The sequence below is a fragment of the Peromyscus californicus genome, unplaced genomic scaffold, assembly GCF_007827085.1.
Source record: "Peromyscus californicus insignis strain IS unplaced genomic scaffold, ASM782708v3 Scaffold_3__1_contigs__length_106647218, whole genome shotgun sequence".
In the NCBI taxonomy this organism is placed as follows: Eukaryota; Metazoa; Chordata; class Mammalia; order Rodentia; family Cricetidae; genus Peromyscus; species Peromyscus californicus.
In genome coordinates this window covers 64,167,053-64,188,652 of record NW_026294551.1, presented here as the reverse complement: position 1 = coordinate 64,188,652, position 21,600 = coordinate 64,167,053, and the positions used below count along the sequence as shown (strand labels likewise).

The window sequence follows — 21,600 nt, the reverse complement described above, 5'->3', positions numbered from 1 at the left end:
TTAGGGAGAATGCAGGAAACCAGAACAAAGCTTGGTAATACCCTCAGCAACAGGCTGTCAGGACACAGGCCTGAGCACAGGACATAGATAGATGCCTGAGGGGTGGGTGGGTGGGTGCTGGGCCTGGGGTTAGGAAAATCAGACGCCATGGAGGCTCTGAAGATGAAGGGGACCTGTGGTCACTGAGGGCCATGTCAGAGGGTCCGAGTTTGGAGGGATTCCTGGGCCCGAGATCTGGGGTCTGGTGAACTGACCCATGGGCCCTCTCTCTCCCCAAAGGTCTGACCCTGCTGCTGGCTCCAAGTCCCTGCAGCTGTTATGTGTCAGGGATGGTCTCAGATACCCAGTAAGGAGGGGTGTCAGGGCTGCAGAGGGGACCCTAGGATTTGAGCCAAGACCTGTGGGGTCAGGCCAGATGGTGTGGATAGCATAGAACAGGGAGAGGAGGCCAGCTGGACTTGAGAGGGCACAAGAGGACGAGGTAGCCCCCCGGGTGCAGAACAAGGGACATGTGGACATGCCAGATGTTGGGGGAGGTCACCTTCCGGCTTGCCCTTCAGGATCCTGGAGATGTGAGCCATGGAAGCCTTCACCCTCTGGCGCAGCCCCAGCTCCACGGGCTCCTCCCCTGTCAGGCACCTCCTGGGGAATGGGAAGAGGCCATGGGAGGGGGACCACTTGCGCTTCCTGCCCATGGCAGCCTCTCCCAGAAGTGCTTCCAGGTCCCCTGGCTCCTCTGACTCCTCTGTAATTTCCAAGCCAGCACCCAGGCCCAGCTCTCCTGGCCAGGGCCACGCAGCCTCCTCTAGGAACTCTGCCAGCCCTTGCCCGGCCTCGGTTTCAGAGCCGGGTGACTCTGGAGGTTCTACAGGTTTGGGGACCCTCCTGAAGATCATGAACTCAAAGGGGAGATACTTGATGTCATATAGATCAGAGAGGTTGAGGTAGGCCGGATCTACCTCAGAAATGTCCAAGGAGATAGTGTCAGCTGCTTCTGCATCACCGGACAGATCCCGGATCTGTACCAGGGAAACCTGCTCGACTTCCTCCCATGGGGGGAAGCTCGGAGAGGTCCTTAGGGAAACCCCGCCGGCCTTAGCCATGGGCCCTGAGCTGTCTAGAGGTTGAGGGCTCTCAGTCACAGCTTCATCCTGCTCTTCTGAGGACTGGGACACAGCCCAGGCCATCCTGGCCCAAAGAGGACCCTGCCCTAGCATGCCCCCTGCGTCCCCACCAAAGGCAAAGGTGCCGTAGCCTGACACCCCTGCATAGCCGCCACGGGATTCCAGGGAGAACTTCCGGGTGGTGGCCTGCTCCTGAGGCCGCTGCAGCGGGGGTGTGAAGTCACATGTGTCTCTAGCTTCAGACAAGTCTTCAGTATCCAGGGAGGCACCTACTTGGGAGGCTGGCCCTGAGGAATTAGAGGGACTGGGACAGGGCCTGCCGCATAGAGAGCTATCCCCAGGCTCCTTCTTAGAACCGGGAAGGGGGCTTGCTTGGGTTGGGAATGGGGCTGCCTGAGGCTGTCCTGTGAGGAAGGGGCTACAGGGCGTCAAGAGGTCCTTCTTGGATGACTGTGGAGGTAAAGAGCCAAGCGACTGTGATGATGGAGAGCCGCAGCCCTCCTGGGAGCCAGAACCAGAGTGGCAGGAAGGGGCAGGTTTCCCTCGACAGCTGTCCTGGGACGATCCCTCTTGCTTAGCAGGCCCCGAGTCACCACTAGCAGGTGAACAGGGGACAGACTCCTGCAAGGACCCCTTTGAGTGCCCCATGTCTTTGGCAGTGGCTTCACGAGTCACCCCAGAGGAGGGTGGGAATAGGTCTTGCCCCTCGCATTCCTCAGGAGAGCGGCTGGCGGTGTCTGGTGGGTTGTGGTCCAGGGAGCGGCTTCGGCCTGGGACCTCTCGGGCACTGGAACCAGGTAGTCTCAGGGCAGTCTCAAAGGAGGGTGTCTTGGTCATGAGAGCGGCCTGCTCCTCCCTGGCGGCCTCCTCCTCCTCCAACACACTGTGCTCCATCAGTGGTTCTCGAAGTCCCGGTAGGGCCCTTGCGATGTACCCGCCCTTCAGCAGGTGCCGCCTCCGAGCGGGGTGCCGCTTGGCCCCGGAGGTTTTGCTCCCGCGCTCTGACCCCTCACCAGCTTGCTGGTAGAACAAGCTGCTGATAACGCTGTGCCGGGGCACACAACCCGGGCTTGCCGGAGGCCCAGCCCCCTGGGGGGATGCTGGCGGGGCTGCATCAGCGGTGGGCATGCTGGCTTCTGTCTCCTCTGGGAGGCTGGCTGAGGGCCGCAGGAAGCCCCGAGGATGCAGCAGCGGAGAGTGAGTCACAGGGGAAGGCGGCAGCGACTTAGCCCTGGCGAACGGGGCAAGCTCGTTGTCTGAGGAAGACGAAGAGCTAGAGGAGCCACTGGCTTCCCCTCGGAGGTGCCGGGCCACGCCTAGGGACGGACTGTCTGGAGGACCCTGGAGCAGCTCAGGGATGGAGCGCATCACCAGGATAGACTTGTAGCTCATCAGGGAGCGCTGGAAATGAGGACAGAGGGGGGCACCCATTGGACATGGCTAGTCATGGCAGAGGGTGGGGTGCCCACTGCCTCTATTCTCCCTGGGGGCCCAGAGGGATTACCCAGGACATCTGAGTCTTCTGCACCTGGTGCTCTGTTGTTCCGCCCCACCACCGGGTGCACTCCTGGGGACCCAGAAGCACGGAACAGGCCAGCCTGGCCCCTGTGCTCCTGGCCCAAGTTGGGCACACAGCTAGAGTCGGGTTCCCTTCCCTGGCCTCAGCACCTCTCTCCTGGGAAAGGGGGACCCACCTGCCAGCGGCTTCGAGCAAGAAGGAACTTGAGCTGCTTGGTGTTGATGAAGTGGGCCTCCTCAGCAGGCATGGATTTCTGCAAAGGGAGGGGCTGTGGTGACAAGAGACCCTGGTGCCACGGCGGGGGCCCTCCGGGGATGCAGGCCCAGAAGGGCAGAGGCGGCAGACTGGCCTCCACGGAAGGCTTCAGTCTCCTCCTCTCAGGCAGGCTGAGGGCAAATCCCTTACCCAGAAGCCCGTGGAGGCAGGAGGAACCCTTTGTTGCTGACTACCTAGCAATTCTTGTCGGGGGCTCCAGGACCCCCTGACCAATATGAAGGGACTGATGTCCTCTGAACTAGGGACAACAGGCCAGAGCAGTCCATGCTGATGAGACGTCTTGGCCTTTGTTTCCCTTTCTGCAGAGCAGTGAGTTGAGCCCAAGCTGGGCCGACTTACCAGGAACCAGGGGTGGGCAAGGCACTGGGAAGTACTAGGCCGGGCCCTGGAGGAAGAAGGAAAGCAGGTGGGTTAGTCAGTCAGGTGGCCCTACCACAGGGTGACTGGAGCTTGGGCAGGGGAGGGACAGGTGTGCACGCACCTGGGGGTCTTCTGCAGTGTGGCCTTGATAAAGTCCTTGGCATCCTCACTCAGATGGGCAGCCATGGGACTACTCCAAGATACCCGGCCCTCCAGAACATTCAGCAGGGTGGCACGGTCACTCTCTCCAGCAAATGGGGATGAGCAGGTCAGGCTGAAAGCAGGGATGTGCTGAGGCTGACTCTCAGAGACAGTTCCCTGACGGGATGTGCGCTACACTCATCTAGACCTGAGGAGTCCAGCCGATGTCTCAGGCTGGACCAGAGCTATCCAGGATTAGCCTGGAGCAGGGATCCCGGCAAAGCCTGGAGTGGTTATCAGAGCTCAGACTAGGATGTGCATCCAGGCTCCGGCTGAGCTAGAGATCAAGGAAGAATCAGCCCACAGGAGTACCTAAGCCTGAGGTGGGGGTTAGGACTTGTCCTATAGAAGAAATAGAGACTCGGCTGGAAGCGGGGATATGAGATAAGCCTAAGGTGATATCTTGGCTCTAACCTAGGTAGAGATAAAGGCTCATCCTGGGGTGGTCACTTGCCCTTATCCTGACATGGGGACTCGTGTCCGAAACAGGACAGAGGGAGAGGTTCAGCTTGGGATATGGAGAGAGCCGTAATGTGAGGGAGGGATTTGGGTTCAAGCTGATACAGGTATCCAAGGTCAGTTTGAGGTGGCACCAGCCTTGATCTGAGGCAGAACTTCAGGTTCAGAATGGAATGGGATTCAAGGTTGTTTTAGAGTAGGAACCAGCATTTACCAAGGTAGAAATCAAGGTTCAGCCTGCAGAGGAGATCCAAGCTCAGGCCATACCACTATCACCTTCAGGGCAGCAATGGCCACTATGAGTGTCCCATGGACAAGCCCCCAGACCTGCAGGGAAGTGGCCAAGCTCTGTCACGTGACAACTGGGTGTTAGTGAGAAGTGTTAAAACGTTTTATCAGGGCCGGCCTACTGCCTGGTCTCAAAATAGCTGCCTGCTGCATCTCGGGGCTGATCTAGGGGGTGGCCAGCAGTGTGTGTGGCCTACATGGAGTGATCAGCTTGGAAGAGGTGACAGGGCAGGGTCTGCTTACCTGAGGTAGGAGATGACACCCACGGCCCTGCAAGAATGAAAGAAAGCACCACACACTGTGAGTCAAACCAGGCCTGGCCCTCAGGCAAGGGGTGTGCGTGTGGGGGTTAGAGAAGCCTGGGGCTGGAGGAGGTGGCAGAGCCTCAGAGGAGCCTCAGCGGCCAGACAGACAGAGGACAGGAGGTTCCGGAACCACAGCCCTCCTGGTGGTCCGTCCACTCACCAGATGTCCGAGCCCTCGCTCACAGGACTCTGCTCAATGATCTCTGGAGACACGAACTCGGGCGCGCCGAACTTGCTGTACTGTGGCTCTGAGGGGGTGATTTTTTGGGCAAAGCCAAAGTCACAGATCTTAATGTCTTCCCGAGCTGGGTGCACCATCAGGATGTTGGGGGGCTGTCAGGCAGAGTTGGGAGGTTGTTGAGGGCTACGTGTCATGAGAGAGGTGACTCCTATCTCTCTGGGCCTATGTGTGGGGGGGAGGCACTGAAGAGTCCTTGGAGCTAGTAAAGGGCAGTGGGGAGTCAGACTGGGCGTCACATCTTCTACTCCATCAGATCCAAACCCTACCTGAGGGCTAGGATGCAGCGAGTTCTCCACGCTCAGTGGAACCCAAGCACAGGCAGGCTCCCACCTGTCCCCACCCTGAGTGCTGGAGGTACCGTGGGGTCAGTACCTTTATGTCCAGGTGGAGGACGCCATGGCTGTGCAAATAGTGCAGTCCTTCCACCAGCTGCTGGATGTAGACCTTGACCTGTGGTTAAAAAAAAAGCCTAGTTCAGCCGGGGACCAGCCCCCAAGAGGCTGGCTGGCTCAGGTACCTCCTGGAGGCCTGGCTCGGGTGAGGGGCCAGCCCCAGCCTCCTCCTCTGTTCCGTTCCAGCTTACTCCCATAGTCAAGCCTTCCCCCCCTCAATTCGGGCCCCACGGGATGGATGACTGGCAAAGTCTTTCAAGAATCTGTGAGCCCCAGGTCTGGGGCGGGGCGGGGTCCCAAAGATAGGCTGAGCCTGAGCAGGCAGGAAGCAGCAGCCTGTTCAAATCAGGGAGGAGCAGGTATCACTACCACAGCTGGAGAGATATGGTCAGGAGGGGTAGGAGAGGACTGGACATGCCTGGGTACTCTGGAAACTATAAGGGGCTTAGGTCAAGAGAGACTGTGTCTGGGGACCAGGGGTGTAGGCCCTGACCCTAGGGCCCCAGTCGGACAAGGAGAGGATAAAGATCACCTCAGCCTCAGTCACAACACCCTTCTTGAAGAGGCGATCCAGCAGCTCCTCAGATGAGCACCTGGGCTTGGTCAAGGAAAAGCTGTACCTGGTTGAAATCCACCTGACTCCTGGGCACCTATGCTCACAGAGAGGTGTCCAGGACCTGAGGCTCCTGTAACCCAGATCTAGGGGTGCTGGTACTCAGATGAAGGAGGGTGGAATGGAGTCACCCCCCCCACACACACACATACACACTCCCATCCCAGATGGTTACCATCCCTGAGAAGGAGTCTTCAGAAAGACCTGGTGACAGGCTGTTGGTCAATAGCATATTAGAACTGTGGCGTCCTTTCATCTCTGCACAGAGCCCACACCAAGCACCCCTTCCCCAGGATCCTAAGACACAGCTTCAGGAGTGACAGGGCAGCCAGACCGTGCAGTACAAAGACCCTCAAACAAGGCTCCATGAGCGTGACAGAGACCTGGAGGAGCTGGGATGGGAAAATCTTCTCCAGTATCCAAGAGGACACCTGTGAGAGGGACCCCGCCCACAACTATGGTGTTCCCCCCTCCCCAAATCATGCCACTGTGAACTGTAGGATCAGGAGCTGTTGTCACACACAGCATCAGGAACAGAAATGCTCAGATGTGGGGCTAGTGGTTGTCACTGTAACACCCAAGTCTAGGCACCCCACACTCGGTAACTCCAACCCTAGCCTGGGACCCAATGTCTCTTGAATTCTCCCCTGGAGTCCAGGTGCAGGATACAGCTCCAAGATAAGGATGAGAGTCTTCCGTGTCTCAAATTGGTCCAGGAGCCCAGTGACCAGCGGGTGGCTGAGTGTAGCCAAGATGTCTCGTTCCTGGTACGCCTGGGCCCGAGTTTTGCTCCGCAGGGGGATGAACTTGGCAGCACAGGACATCTTGTTTCCTTTGTGCTGAACTCTTTTCACAAAACCAAACACACCCCTGGGGGTGAAGAGGGAGAGAGGGAACCATGGTGAGGCGGCATGCTGAAGGGGGAGGAGGAGTCCCTGGGGAGGACTGGAGTTGTGGGGAAGGTGAGGAAGCCATACCTCCCAATCTCTTCTTGAACTTCATAGAAGGAATGCAGTTTTCTCCGATATACTGGCTTTTCTGAGTCTAGCTTGTCCCCTACAGTCACAGGATATGTACAGTATAGGCAGCTACGACAGCCCTGGCTCCACTGTTCTCCCATGCAACGACAGGGACTGCTCCCTGGTCCCCATACCCTGCCCAGGACCTGGGAGGAGCCAGCCAACTCACCCCCATGGACCAGCAGTTCCGCCTTGCAGAGCACCTGTCCACCTGCATTATGGGCAAGGCATGTGTAGACGCCAGCATCATGTGGAGCCACATCAGTCAGCACCAAGGAATATGTAGTCCCATCCTGCCGCTGGCTCAGCCTGTCGCTGCTCATCAGCTGGTTGCTGTCCTGGACACACAGGAGGCAGCCTGGGCTACCATCAGCCTATCCTGGGAAATACTTGCACCTGGACCCACACGCCCTTCCTGGAGCAGTGCTTCCAACACCTGCTGTATGCCCAGCCCCAGGTGCAGGCCAGAAGTGGGATGGGAAGGTACAGGATAGGACTGCAGGGTGGGGCCATGGAGTGGGGGTTGCAGATTGGATGGTGGGGTGCATGAGCCTCATACTCCCACATGGTCCCATGTACACATGCACCCATGCCCTCCAGCTCCTGAAGCCTGTCTCCTCCCCCTGCTGCCTGGACCTGCTCCTACCTTGTACCAGGTCACTGTGGGTGGTGGGCTGCCTTCGATGACAGCGTCGAACTGTGCCGTGTCACCTGCTTGGACTTGGACATCCTCAATCGTGACCTGCATGGATGGGGCCCCTGGGAGAAGTGGGAAGAGAAGCCGTGTGTGGGGACCCTCAGGCTGTAGAGCCCTGGGTGCACAGTCCACCATGTACATCTGTGCTCGGTAAAACCTTGGTCTATGTCCCTTGGACCAGAAGCCCACCTCCTTTCCCTGCTGACAGTGACCCCACCCTCACGGCCTAGGCATCTGGTGGCTGCAAAGAGCTTCCTTCATTCCAGCCGCTGTTTTGCCTGCTTTAATTTCAGCTGCCCAAGCAATCACATGGACAGTCAAGCCCAAGCAGGCAGAATGCAGAAAGGCTCTCTCACGTATCCAACCTGGAGGCGCCACATCTGCTGCTGCCGGCCTCAAAGGGGGCGCCCCAGAAAGAAGGGGTGGGGGAACGCGGGCTGAGGCATGCCATGTGACTTAACCAGGCCCTCGGAGAAATGCCCCTGGCACCTGGCATGGGCGCACCCCCATCCGGCTGGCCCACTTCCATACTTGCGGAACTTGTGTCAGGAGCTTGGTACACATAGGTCCTCTGTGTGGTCTCCATGATGACTTGGCTGTGCACATCCAAGAGCAGCGGTCCAGCGCCTGCACCTGGCCAGGCTGTTCCCTCCACCCTGGAGTCAAGACAGGGTGTGGTCTCCACTCAGTGAAGCACCCTGACTCTGTACCTCCCGGGTAGCTGTGCCTCAGGGTGGGAGGGTGACCCTAATGTCCCTCTTTGTGGGGTTAGATGTATGGACAGAGGCCCCAGGCTTCTTCCCAAGACCTAAGGCTCTAGAGTGGGTCCCTCTTCCCTCCCCTGCCCACCAGCTTGGGCTGGAGTCTGTAAGAAGTGTGCTGGAGAGCTCCAAGTCTACCCTGCTAACTCTTCAAGACCATGAAGCCAGAGGAGGTGGGCCCTACACTGCCAACCCAGGATGTCCCTTTGGGGGGCAGTTCCACACATGACCTATCTGGCTCAAGAAGTTACCGAATAGGTACAGTCCGTCCCTGGGCCCCAGAAGTTGTTGTCGTCTCCTGCTCCACGCCTTTGTGCATGCCAGGCTGTGAGACCTCTGGTGGGTCAGCTGGAAGAAGACAGGGAGCCTAGTGAGTTGAATCTAGGCTGGGGCCGGAAGGACATTCTTTAACAAGCATGAGTCCCCCGTGTGGCCAGTGTGGGGTGGATTGCAAAGTCAAAAGCAGCTCCAAGGCTAGAGCCCTGAGTAGGAACCAGGCCCCCACAGTGAGTCCCGGCCCCCACAACCTAGTGACGTACACTGGCTGTCCCAGTGAAGCCAGACATCAGGGTCCCCCGGTTCCCTACCAAGGTGACAAGGTCCTAGCCCACCAGCCAGGCTGCCATGGGGAGGCAGCAGCTCTGCCCACCCGGACCTGTGCATCCAGCCAGGCTGGCATTCCATGAGAACAGGACACAGGTGGCAGTGTGGGGCCCTGCAGAGGATATTTCACTCCTTGACGAGATAAGACACACCACACTATGTTAGAAAAGAGGAACTTGGGACAAACTAAGTGGACAGATGGCACATTTGGGGAAACTGAGTCTCTAGGTATAGGAGTGGGCACCTCCAGGTCCCGGTACATGCATAGGTGAACTGGGTGGACCCAGTTGACAGGAAAACTGAAGTCAAGTTAAGGTTGGGCCTTGACCAGGCAAAGTACATGATGGCACATGAGGTCATAAAGATCCCAAGGTGCCCCAGGGCTCTGCAAGTTTTTATCCATAAAGTGGGCAATCGGGGTGATCCCTTGGATCACATGGCCAAGGATGGGGTGGGGTTAGCAAAGGCAGGGTTGGGGAGAGGAGAAGTCTTTGGAGTCAGCTCCCTGCTGGGCCTCACCAGGTATACCTGAGGCTGGCATGCGTGGGATCTGGGGAGTAGCCTCTTCAAATGCAGGTGGCTCACTTTGTCTGGTGTGGGGGAAATCCCCCGGGGAGGGGCTCAGGGCTTCTGAGCTCAGCAGTCTCCAAAGGACAGAAGTGGCATCTTGGTCAGCTCCGTCCTGGGTAGGGTGGACTGAGTCCTCCACAGAGGTGTCTGTGGACAGGAGAATGGGAACACAAGGTAAGTCTGGCCTGGGGACTGAAATCCCAGGCATGGGCTCTGAGTGCCCACCCCCCCACCCCCACCCCCCACCCCCCCACCCCACCCCGTTCTCAGAGACTGCCTTCTCACACCTATCCTGCAGCCTGCTGTTCCTGGCTTTGCAAGGCCCAGGAGGATACGGCACGGCACGGTGAGAAACTCTGAGCCCAGGGACAGGGCCACCGTTTCTTCCACCAGAGCCATGTACACCCAGGGCCACCCTCCTCGAAGCTAAAGGGAATGTACATCTCCCTCAGAAAGCCTCCATCTTCAGTGTGCCTCCAGCCCCACACACCTTCCATCTCAGCCTGGCTCCCCTCAAGGCTGGCTCTAGACTCTAAACCTTAGACAGATCGGCACATATTAAGGGTCAGGGGAACCATAGGATTGAGCGTTCAGGAAGCCGTGCAGTATTTCACCTCCCAGGGCGCTCAGGCCTCACCCCATGTGGCTGACGGCTTTCTGCCTCCCCCACCTAAGTGGTCTGAGCCCAGCCCAAGCCTGTGTCCTTACCAGTTCCTAGTGAGCAACCCCAGTACTCCTCTAACCCTCTCCTGGGTGTGGCTCATGTTCTCTCCCCTGTACCTTTCAGACCTGCTTACCCACGTGAGGGTTCCACACGCATGCCCCAGGACTGCTGACCACTCCTTTGCCAGCAAGCCCCTGCCCATAGCCTTCTCCTCACCCAGATCCTCCTCAGTGCTTGCGGATGAGGCATCTCTGATACCCCAGACCCAGGCTGGACAGGCACCCAGACCCTCTTCCCAACTCCAAGAGGCAGGCAGCATCCTTAGAATGGGCCTCAGGGCTAGAGGTCTCCTGGCCCTCACAGACAAGTGCTAGGATCGTAGGTCGTCTCCTCTGAAGACGATGGAATCGACTCCTATATGTTGAGAACTTTAGGACACATGGGTCACCCAATCTCACTCATGACCCCCCATTTGACCTACAATGGCCTCAACTATCCATGGCTTAGGAAGGCCTACTCAGATTCCCACAGGCCAAAAGTGACCATGATGCCTGCCCTGGTCACAGTGTGAGTCTCAAAGACCAGCCCCATAGACACTGTCAAGGAAAGATTCATTCTCGATCCTACTCTACCCATGGACCTCAAGGCAGGCATGGACACAGGTAGCCAACCACCCTAGGAGTCCTATATGACCTGAGATGTGACCTTGGAAAAAATGAGAGTAGGTCTAGCAGGTGTTTACAAGAGGAGGGACCCTAAACTTCCAGCAGAACAAGCAAGAAGAAGCAGAGAGGAGGGTCTGGGATTTGCTTTATTGTTCTCATCAGGGCCATGGCCTGGGATTTTCCCTCACCCCACAGCCCGTGTCCACCACAGAAGTGGCCCTGACGATCTGCAGAGCTGGTAGCAGGTCAACACAGGCCTTGGATGCAACCCTAGGGAAGACCCTCAATGGGATGTGTCTCAGGGCAAATGCCCAAGTCCACATCTTGTTTTCAGAGCCCCACAGAAGGCCTGAGGGATGGAGTCCAAAGTTGGAGTCTCTGAACTGCTCCTGGCCAGAGCTCTTCTGAAGTGACATCGGCATATTCCAACACTACAGGAACTTCTTCATCTTCCTGGCAAAGCACACGTCCAGTGAGGTAGGAAGGACCGGGCAGGAAAGCAAGGAGGACTCCATCCCAGACTGGAGAAGAGCAGAGGGTAAGAGGTCCCCGAGGTAAGCTGTGGGTTCCAGGGTAGGTGCTGGTACCTAGCAGGGCCCAAGGCTCTGGGCCACTCACCTTACCTGGTTGTCCCCAGGTTGTGTCCCCAGGGTGTGGCATCAACTCTGGGAGGGGCCTGGGGCCTCTCCCCCTTCAGGGTTAATATGCAAAGTGACTGTCTCTCCTACGGTCCCAAAGCTGACCGTCTGGGTAGAAACCTCTGTCTTGAAGCTATTCTGGCCGCCATCTACAGAACTCTGGACGTGGGCACGGAAGGAGCTTGTCCAAGGGGTGGCACTTACTGGCCCTGTCCAGTCCTCACGCAAGAGGAAGGAGACACCCTCGGGGCTGTGGACTTGGGGCCCTGACCCGAAGAAGCTGGGTATGGCACCGGGGACTGGAGGACGCCCCACGTTGAGCAGGACAGGTTGCCCCACAGTGGGCTCTCTGATCTCTCTCTGGAGCACAGAGACTTCACAGGGAGGTTCATCAGGGGTGCTGGGGGTGGGGTCCCTGCAGCCAAAGGTCTCTCCTTCCTGGGGTACGTAGTCTTCCAGGTCAGCCAATGTTAGCACTCTGCCATTGTGCGTAAGGATTTTAGGGTCACGGCCCTGAAGGCTGCCCATGTCTTGGGGTTCTTCTATTAGGGAGATATTCTCTTCTCTGTCGCTGCCTCCTTCCTCCCTTGCAAAGTTCTCTTCCTCCTGGGAGGCTCCAACCTCCTTTGGCTCAGGGCTAGCAGTTGCCCAGTCCACATTGCCCATTGAGTCCACACGGAAGACAAGGGGTTCACCAACATGGACTACAGCGGGGCTGCGGGTCCGGGCTTCCCGTGACACACTCTTGTTGTTGGAGTTGTTGGCATTTGGGTCCCTGCCAGCGACCCCACTAGGCAGTGTGAAGACGATGCCCTCTCCACTGCTGGGCATCTCTCGGACAGGAGATGCACCCCGTGACCCGGTCTTCTTCACGCGGACTTCAATGGTTTCCTCAACCTCTAACCACTTGGGCTGCGAGGCTGGAGCGAGGGCTTCAGCCTCTGTCACATACAGTGCAGGCACCGGGGCCTTCCTGCTTGCTTCTACCTCGAGCCTCCGGGACGGGCTGGTCCCTGGTGGGTACAGCATCTCGGGGGCCAACAGCCCTGGCCTCAGTGGACTGGCAGAGCGGCGGGAGGGAGAACGGGAGGGAGACTTGCTGGGGGACTGGCGTCGGCCACGGGGACTCTTCACCACGGTGGTGATGGTCTCTTCTCTGGTAGAGGGAGAGGGCCCAAGAAGAGATGGGCACAGAGACCCACGGCTTCACCCAGCATAATGCCATCAGCATATGCCAGAGCCCAAGTTAGTGCATGTGTGAGTGAGTGAGCAGGGGATAAGACAGCACAAACTCCTACACATGCACTTGAGCCCAACTTGTACAATCCCAGCTAAGAAAGCCAAAGAAACAAAGCACAAAGATCCAGTGGTCAGCCTCAGACTTCGGTATGGGATCTCAAACAAGAGTCCTAGTACCTCCTACCACCAAGTGAGGTGTGCTTTGCAAATGTCCCCTCTTTTTTTGCAAAGGTCACCCCTCTTTTCCATCCCCCGAGCAGGCTTTGTGCTTTGTCCCCTCGGGATAGTACCTGGCCAGCTCTCAGTGCCCGAAGCGCCTCAGTTAACAGGGATGGATGGCTAGCAGATGCAGCAGCCACATGCACAATACCAAGCTCAGGGTGCAGCTCCCTCTGACCTGCAGCCGGTCTCCCTGCTTTCTGGGGTTGAAGGGATGAGAACAGCGAGGGCTCCCCAGACCCAGGAGGACACCTGAATTGGCTACATAGCTCTGGACTGCTCTGGGCTGCCACAGGCCTTGTGACTTCTCACCTGCCCCAACCCCTGTCTGTGTTCCACCTTCCAAAATGGGAGCGAGGGTACAGGAGAGGGAGGCAGAACTCGGGCACCAGGGCGAGTGGCAGGCCTTGGCTAGGACTTTCCAAGCTTTTGAGTATGGGCTCAATTGCTTCTTGCTCCCAGCAGAGGCATGGATAGAAAAATAGAAGGGCGGGGAACTTTCCCAGGGCTCTGTCACAAATACTGGTTAACTGGGTCTCCTCTGGCACCAGGGACCATGGTCTGGATGCCTCAAAGTGTCTGATAATACTGCTCCCCACATGGCAGATATGGGCAACCATTGGTTTTGCCAAGCTCCAGCATGGGGCCTTTCCAAGGCCAGGGTGGGGTGCGTAGGCTGGGTGGCACCATGGGAGCAGCCCACCTTAGAAGGAGAGACGTGGATGAAGGGCAATAAGGGACAACCCAGATTTCATCCAAGGTCTGCAGACAGAATTTTCCAGCAACACGGCCACCCATGGCACATAAGAGACCTCCCCTTACTGGGCTTCCCTGTCTCCTGTACCCCCTCTCATCTCCTGGTGGAAGGCTTCCCAGATTCTCCAGGTCCCACACACTCCCACATCCGGTGGGGTCACCATGCTCTGAGCTCCTGGAATCCATACATAGGATTTTGTTTGCGCTTTAAAAGCACCAGAGGATGAAGAAAGGGCGAGCTGGCGGAAGTAGCTCTCAGATGGCCTCCTTACTTTCCAGAGCCTCAGTTTCCCCATCTTCCAAATGTAAGGGCTGGTCTTGGAGACACAGATGCTCCAGGGCTATGATACCTACCTACCATTGTAGCATTATTTAGGTTAGATCCACTGAATAAAACCCGGGTCCCATTTAAGATTTGGATGTCTATTGCACTAAACACATTTAAATGCTGTGTTGGGCGGGGCAGGTTATGGAATGGGAATCGGGGAATCGATGGCTGCGGGAAGCCCTGCCACCAACATTCCCCTAAACTCTCGGGCACTAAAGGGCAGAAGTCTGCCTTGAGGGCACTGAGGGAGGCAGATGGCTTTCATTGCCAGCTTTCCCCAACCGGTGGGAAGCCACTATTCTCGTGAGTCGCCATGAAGTGTGTAGAATAAGAACACTCTGCAGTGTGTGCCCTGAGGCCTCAGAAGAGGGCTGTGGTGTATAGAGGTTCCACAGACCTGGGGACGTGGCTGGGCTAGGTGCCTGCAAGAATCCGCCAGGTGCCGATGACCCATGGGGTACGTGAAGGTTGTGGGCACAGGCAGGCAGGCAGGCAGGCAGCAAGGGCATCAGGCTGGCAAGGTGAGGGGTTAGTAGCATGCATGGGCACGACAGTCAAAGGAACATTAGAGTCACGCCTGCACTTACATGATGACGGTTTTCTTGGGGACTTTTGTCTCCTGCTCAGTGACTACAAAGAAAACAGTCGGAACAGCAACCGTTACAGACCAGCAGCGCCGGGGAGGGGCGGAGCTATCTGAGTGGTGTTGCTAGCATAGCAACCTGCTTGGTGGAGGAGCATGGTCTGGCCCTGCCTGTCTGCCTGTTCCTGGGAAGGCCTCTGCAGGTGGGGGATCGGGGTCCCTCATCTGCGAAACAGGGAACAGTACCTGCCCTGTGGGTGGTGTCAACCTCACATCTCACATGAAGCACCTAGTGTCCTGAGGGTGCCACAGGGGCTGGGGCTGGGGTGAAGAGTCTGCCTCTGCATAAAACCTCACTCTTTACTCAGTCCATAGGTCATGAGAGTCCTGTGAAGTTGTCCCACACACGGATCCACTTCTCAGACATAGAATCTGAGCCCCGGGCAGGGCCAGGGGTGAGGATGGAGCTGGAGCAGCACAGTGAGTCATCAGGCACACTAAGACTAAAATAAGATGGCCGATGCCTCTTTTACAAAAAAAATCATGAAGACTTAAAACAGGATGGACCCTAGAGTTCCAAAAATGGTACATCTGAGCTGTTGGTGGGAGGCCACAGATGTCCTAGGAACAGCCCTAGACAGTGTCTCAGGATGGGAAGGGGACCTGCCTCTCTCAGTAGAGACAACCCCAGCATGTCTCTGTCCTATACCAGCAGCTCCCACCTAGTATGTGGAACTCTAGACTGAGAAACAAGCTGGGACTCATCTGGGACCAGATTGTCTCTGGCTCTACGCAGCAAGAGGGCTCTTCCCCTACAGTACCCTCAGATGGGCTCTCAGATGCACCCCAAAGGCTTGGCAGCCGGGCAGTAGGCAGCCTGTAGACTGCCTGTACCCTCACGTCTCAGCAGACTCCTTTGTAACCTTGTGGGGGAAACTGCCCAGGGGTGTAGCCTGGGACACTATCTCAATGGTCCTGGTTTGCTGCAAGGCCACACGGATGAAGGCAACAGAGCATGTTATCCTCTCCAGCTGAGGTGCACATGAGTTAAAGTACCATCAGAGTCTGCGTGTATAGCAGATGCATTTACTATGTGCTTGGATATAGGCACATACATACATATGTCTTGCACACAGGCACATATATGCTTACATATGCATATATATGTTTGAACACACATGCATACATGTGTGTGCATGTATATGTGTACATTATGTGCATGGTTACACACATGCTACACACATGTACATGCACATGTGTGTAGGCATGTATGTGTTTCTAAGTGTGTGTGTGTGTGTGTGTGTGTGTGTGTGTGTGTAGGTTTCCCCTAATGGGAAGGGACTCCATAGTGAGAATCTAGGTTCCAGCCCCAGAGCTTGGTGTACACAGATGACCAACGTGTTTCCCACCTGCTCCAACACCTTCACCTTCACTAATGGACCCCATTTTCTGCTCTCAAGGGCCACGGGCACAACACCCCTGAGATGCTACGTTCCTGGTCCCTTTGTTCCCAGTGCTCAACTGTAACAGCTTCGGGCCTGCGTGTGACTGGCAGCCACAGGCAGGCTGTAATTGTGCAAAGCAGGGCTCCCAGCCTGAGGCAGGACAAAGCAAGAGTGCAGCCACCCCCGCAGAGTTCTGTCAGACCACTCTGGCTGCAGAGCCGCAGGGTTAACAGGAAGCAGGGTGGGAGTTAGGAAGCAGGTTGGCAGGACTCTGGCTCCAGGGTCTTCCAGGACCAGCCTTCTTGCCTCCCCGAGGCGTCGATACACATCCAATCCCAGAGAGTCCTGAAGGCCTGCTCCTTCCACGCTGCCATCCCTCCTTGCTCCCAGAAAAAGACTCATCACGAGAACCACGTAAATGACTATTCAGGATGCTCTTATGCACAGTGAGGAGATGTGCACAGGACAGGCTGTGCACCGGAAGTGAGTGTGCTGGTGGCGGCAGACGCAAGTGTGCACGGTGTTTCAGTGACCAGGTTGTGGTCAGACAGAGAACAGGTGTGAGAAGTCACAGAAAAGGGCTTGTGCAGGGTCTCTGACCCTATGAGGGACAAGAACTCATCAAAGAAGCAGGGGGTGTCTTTGAGAGGACAGTGAAGGACATCAGAGGTCCCAAGGCTGAGCTGCTGGGCTCTGACCTGCTCGGTTCTGAGAAGGTCTGGGAAACAGGACCACTAGATGCCAGGAACTGGTTCCAGTGGCCAGGGGACAGCATGTGCCAGCTTTCAGTATGCAAAAGATATGTATGCCACCCCTTCTTCTATGGGAACTGTGGGTCACTTGGTGTTGGTCCCGTCTCTGTTTGCCTATCCCCAGGGATGTGATGCCCTCAAGTGTCTTGGAGCCCCTTCCAGACAGGACAGCACTAGCTGGCTCCTCCCCATCCTGACTGTCCACGAGAGTGTCTTGTCATAACCCTCGTCATGCAGCCACTTCCTCCAATCTGAAACACTCCCTCTCGGAGGGAGGTTCATTAAGACTCAAGAAGTCAACAAAATGTACAAGGCGCTGCCGGCTTCCCGAGTTACCTAAGCGGTGACAACCTCTGGGAAGTGGCGACTCTGACTCCAGACTGTGCTGCAAGTTCTAAGGATACAACTTTTTGAGTCCTTGCTCTTGCTGAAGCAGGCTTCCCGTGATATGTAACCCCAACAATCTCACAGGTTCACTAATCTCGATTTGGGGAGAACTGTGTTTTAATCTGTCATCGGTGCCATACCTGGGACAAATAGGGACATTTCATCTCACTAGTGATAGTCTCACACTAGTGGTGACTGCATAGGGACCAGAAGAACCAAAGACATTTGGGGTGAGGCGGTTGCCTGGATCCTGCAATGGGTGCTGACGTACGCAACCTGGGCTCCATCCTGCGGAGGCCATGAAAGCAGGGTGATGCACAGGAGTCCTGCAGCAGCAACGGCACCTCAGGGTGAGGCGGGCAGGGGATTCATGAAAAATGACTGTGAATTCGGGAAGGCTAGATGAGGCAGTACCTCCCATCTGTGCCTGCGACTGCTCTTTGACGAAGCAACAGATAGAAGTGATGTGATCTTTTACTACGACACTGGCCCTCTATTATGCTTCTCTTTGAGTATACCCCTAGCTGACCAAGACCACTTGATACTTAGAATGGATGATGACTGGCCTTCAGAGAACCCACCCACCCTCTGTTAAAAAAAAATAAAGTCTCATCATATAATGCTGACCCCTGAGGCGAGTCTTACAGATTTGTCAAAGCATCTGGAAGAACAGTGAGGGAGTTCAGAAGAAAGCACCTACATGTCTGGGAAGACACCTGTAGAAGCATATGTCTGTTGACTAAGATTCCAGAGCCAGCGGTGGGCTGCTTCTCTACATCTGTGGGCTATGGAGGCCCCCAAGGCCTTACAAACCATAAAGGCCGTTGTCACTGCTGTATACCAGGACTAAATGGTACGATCCTGCTCTAAAGCTGTCACACACTCTGAACACAGGACTTGGAAAATAAGGTTGGAACTGAAATGGAAATTCCCTCTTTGCTGGCTAGTGCCAGAAGGCGCTACCTGGACCAGTGGTAAAGTGCCAAACAGTCATCATCAGGTATGAGTGGCCATGTGTACTACACTACTAACATGCCAAGCAAGGTGTGCTTGCTAGCACAACATGGGCACAACTGTTGCGGGGCAACCATCTGCTTTCCTATCAGATTTAACGTCTGCCCCACGAGAGGGAAGCCACATAAGGTACAGTAAGGAAGGGCAAAAGCCTGTGGTTCCAGTGTGGAGGTAACGACTGTTGTTTCGTTCACTGGACGCGATGTGCCTATCAGACTGCCTTCTAAACATTTGTGTTTACACCCAACCATAACTGCAGCTGTTGGCTTTGGTCAGTCAGTTTGGTCAGTCATGGAGGAAAACTTCACTTTTTCCAGTGAGGGGTGTGTGACCGAGACTCATAATCCATCACCTCCTGAAACTAAATGACTGTTTCTCTGCCACACTCAGCCATGGATGGAAGAAAATAATCAGACATCTATTCCATCCCTCCAAGGCTCAGGGGAACTCCAAAAAAAAAGGGGGGAGTCAGGAAGAATGTGAGAGCCTGGGGAAGGGGTGGAATACTATGTGGCTACATCTTCCAATCTGCAACATGCCTTCAGTGAGGGAAACTCATGAAGACAGAGGAAGGAAGGAAGGCCCCTCCTCAGGGTCGTATAAACAGAGGCTGTTACTAAGTCAACCCACAGAGCTGCTTGCAAAGTGTGTCGCATGGGCCACGTGCTCAGGGATGTGCTTTCAGGATTAGTCACCCGTGCTGGGTTGGACTCTTCAGTGACATCGCTGCCTTTGAGTTATTCGTGTTTCTGTAAGTAATCCCTCACCTGGACTAATAAGTAATCCCGACAAACTCTTCAGTTTGCTAAGACTCGTGTAGAATTATCTCTTTGGTCTATTATAGATGATCTGAAGTGAACAGAGGCCTGTTTACATCTTCCAGGATGAGTAACCAACCTCACCTTCCGTCCCTAGTCAGGCGTATTTATCTAGTTTTTAATAATAATTAGTATGTACACACTGTACATGTGAGCGCTGACACTCACAGAGATAAGATTGTGTCAGATACCCCCCTGGAGCTAGATTTAGAGGCAGTTGTGAGCTGCCTGACATGGCCATGTACTGGGACCTGAACTCAGGTCCTCTGCAAGAGCAGCCAATGCTCTTAACCATTTAGCTATCTCTCCAGTCCCTAGTGAGGCTGACTTTAATAGCTCACTCCCACCCTCTCCACTAGTACACCAGGAGTGACCCTGAGCCAAGACAAGGACACTGAACTGCAGCGTTGTGCTTCTCACGGGCAGCCCATCCCCATGGGATGTCCTGACACCTGCCCCTGCTCCAAGCAGTGTGTCTTCTGCACTCATGTGGACCCTTCACCCACTCCCTCTGCTGCCTGCCCAGAGGCTCCACGACCACTGCCAGTCAAGCTGATGCAGGCCCAGCTCTGTCTTTTCTGCAGAGACAATGGTTGAGTAGGACTGTGGGATCCCCATTATCCAGGGCAACTTCCAGCTCTCACTCTGGGCTCATGGCCTTCCAGCCCTCACAGGGGCACACGTGACCCTGCAGCTGCCTCCTCTGATCTCCTGTATGCCTCCCCAGCTTTCGGCCTCCATCATTTTCCACCCTGAGATGCTAGCCCCCTCCTCCTAGAGGCACCTCCTGGTTGGAGGGCTGACAGTTTCCGGCCCACCAGGCTCTTTCCAGGCCAGTGGAGGTTCCCACCTGGGGCTTAAAACGCATGAGTCGCTGAGACAAACAGCACAGGTAGACAGAACCTACCTTCCACAGCGGCCACCAGCTGTTCCCGGTGGTGCTGGTCCCGGGCACGCAGGGCAGGACTCTGCATGTACAGTTCTCCACCACCACGTGTGGAGCCCAACCGGTTCACCAACTGCCAAAAGGACAACAGAGGCCCACTGAGAACCCAGGCTCCTCAAGGGATCTGGACCCTCTTGCGAGAACCGCTCTGATGGTCTAGTGAGTGTGAGCCACGACCCTCAGTGTGTTTTGTACAGAGGAAAGGGCTCCTAGCCCAACCATGGGCTCCCTAGAGATTCCTAATGTGGAGACTGCTCTCTTTCTCCTCTGGCCAGGGTGTGGCTGCTCAGCTGGAGGTGGGGGGCAGGGGATGAGCACTTGAACTAGAACATTAGGAACCTGAAACTGGAGTTAACTTTAGTCATTGCATGGCCCCTAGCCCCTGTACTATCTAATCCAGAGTTAACTTGAGTACGCTTGCTTCCAGGAAGTCTTATGGGAGGCAAGTGCCCCTAGGGTCACAGCTGAAGCCACACAGAGGAGTCTGGCTTCCAGACAAGAGCTCTAGTAAGAGCTGGACACAGGCCAGCGGACCCAGACTGGTCTCCACCTCAGAGCTGAGGACAGAGAGCACAGAGATGGAGGTCAGCTTTGCATGGGCAAGGCCAGACTCGCCGGGTAAACGGTACTACATCTTTACATTAGTGAGTGACAACAGAGGTCAGCACCAGGTCCTCTCCAACAGGCTAAGCATCATCTTGAAATGGTGGGGACAATGGAAAGGGGACAAGATAACAGGGCCCAGCCTAACATGAAAGGACAGGCTACAGGGCAGAGGACAGGTAGATGAGGATGGTGGGTGACAGCAATCTGATGTCCTCTGGTCGGCCTAGAGCATCTACACCTACACAGTGGAACCTGGGTTTAATCAGACCACAGAGGATGGCTACTGCCCCTCATACACATGCCTCACCTCACACTCATAGTGTCCCAAGTCCTCCTTGCTGGCTGCCCGGATCACCAGCACCAGGACACCACTGCGGGGCTCATTCAGCATCTGGTACTTGTTGCCCAGGGTTAGCAGGGCACCGTCCTTGTACCACCTGGAACCATTCAGGAGGTCCTGTGAGCCAGTGCCCAGCCAGAGCCATCTTCATGGTACCCTCAGGGTCCTCAGGGCACCTCCAGACAGAGCTACTGGTGCTTAAAACCCCTCCTAGGCTACCCCAGATCCAGTGTCCCTACTAAGTTCCCTTCCTGGAAGCCACGGTCCAGCCATGTCTGCCCAGCCACAGAGGGTCCTACGTCCAACAAGAGTCGCAACCCCATGATACCCACTTTCCAGAGATCAGTGGCCATGTACAACCTCCCTGGCTTAGAAGGTCAGGCTGTCCAGCCCTCCCACCACTGGCAGGAGCTGCATCCCTTACCCCTGCAGCCCAGGCCTCACCTGATCTGAGGGTACGGGGCACCTTCCACAGTGCAGGTGATCTGTGCATCCTCCCCCTCCACAAAGGGGGTGGCCCGGACCTTGTTCACAAACCGTGGGGGCACTGTGGGCAGAGGCAGGCAGGGACAGGAAAGACAGAGACATATCTGGGATGGAGCTGAGGGAGTGCTGGGGTGGGGACAGTGGTGTCCCCACTTCCAGCAGTGGCCTTCCTCTGGGAGTTTCTGGGAGGCCCCAAGTCCCCAGGCCTGCTCCACCTGCAGGCCCACCCCACACGCCAGCCCTACCACAGCCTGTACTCTGGATGGAGTCCACACTATTGGTGGGG

The 21,600-nt window shown here is 56.2% G+C and overlaps 1 protein-coding gene across 1 annotated transcript in view; it reads right to left on the bottom strand.

Annotated features, from left to right (window-relative positions):
- Obscn (obscurin, cytoskeletal calmodulin and titin-interacting RhoGEF) overlaps positions 1-21,600 on the bottom strand; it is a 141,532-nt gene that overhangs the window by 4,597 nt on the left and 115,335 nt on the right. The window contains exons 86-100 of the mRNA XM_052757447.1: positions 21,273-21,375; positions 20,796-20,925; positions 19,844-19,955; positions 7,444-7,556; positions 6,967-7,135; positions 6,756-6,834; positions 6,448-6,648; positions 5,698-5,758; positions 5,146-5,223; positions 4,693-4,865; positions 4,471-4,497; positions 3,401-3,553; positions 3,259-3,304; positions 2,819-2,896; positions 542-2,525 (exon numbers count right to left, since the gene is read on the bottom strand). Of these exons, the coding sequence (XP_052613407.1) occupies positions 542-2,525; positions 2,819-2,896; positions 3,259-3,304; positions 3,401-3,553; positions 4,471-4,497; positions 4,693-4,865; positions 5,146-5,223; positions 5,698-5,758; positions 6,448-6,648; positions 6,756-6,834; positions 6,967-7,135; positions 7,444-7,556; positions 19,844-19,955; positions 20,796-20,925; positions 21,273-21,375 (3,507 nt within the window). The remainder of the gene's footprint in view (positions 1-541; positions 2,526-2,818; positions 2,897-3,258; positions 3,305-3,400; positions 3,554-4,470; positions 4,498-4,692; positions 4,866-5,145; positions 5,224-5,697; positions 5,759-6,447; positions 6,649-6,755; positions 6,835-6,966; positions 7,136-7,443; positions 7,557-19,843; positions 19,956-20,795; positions 20,926-21,272; positions 21,376-21,600) is intronic.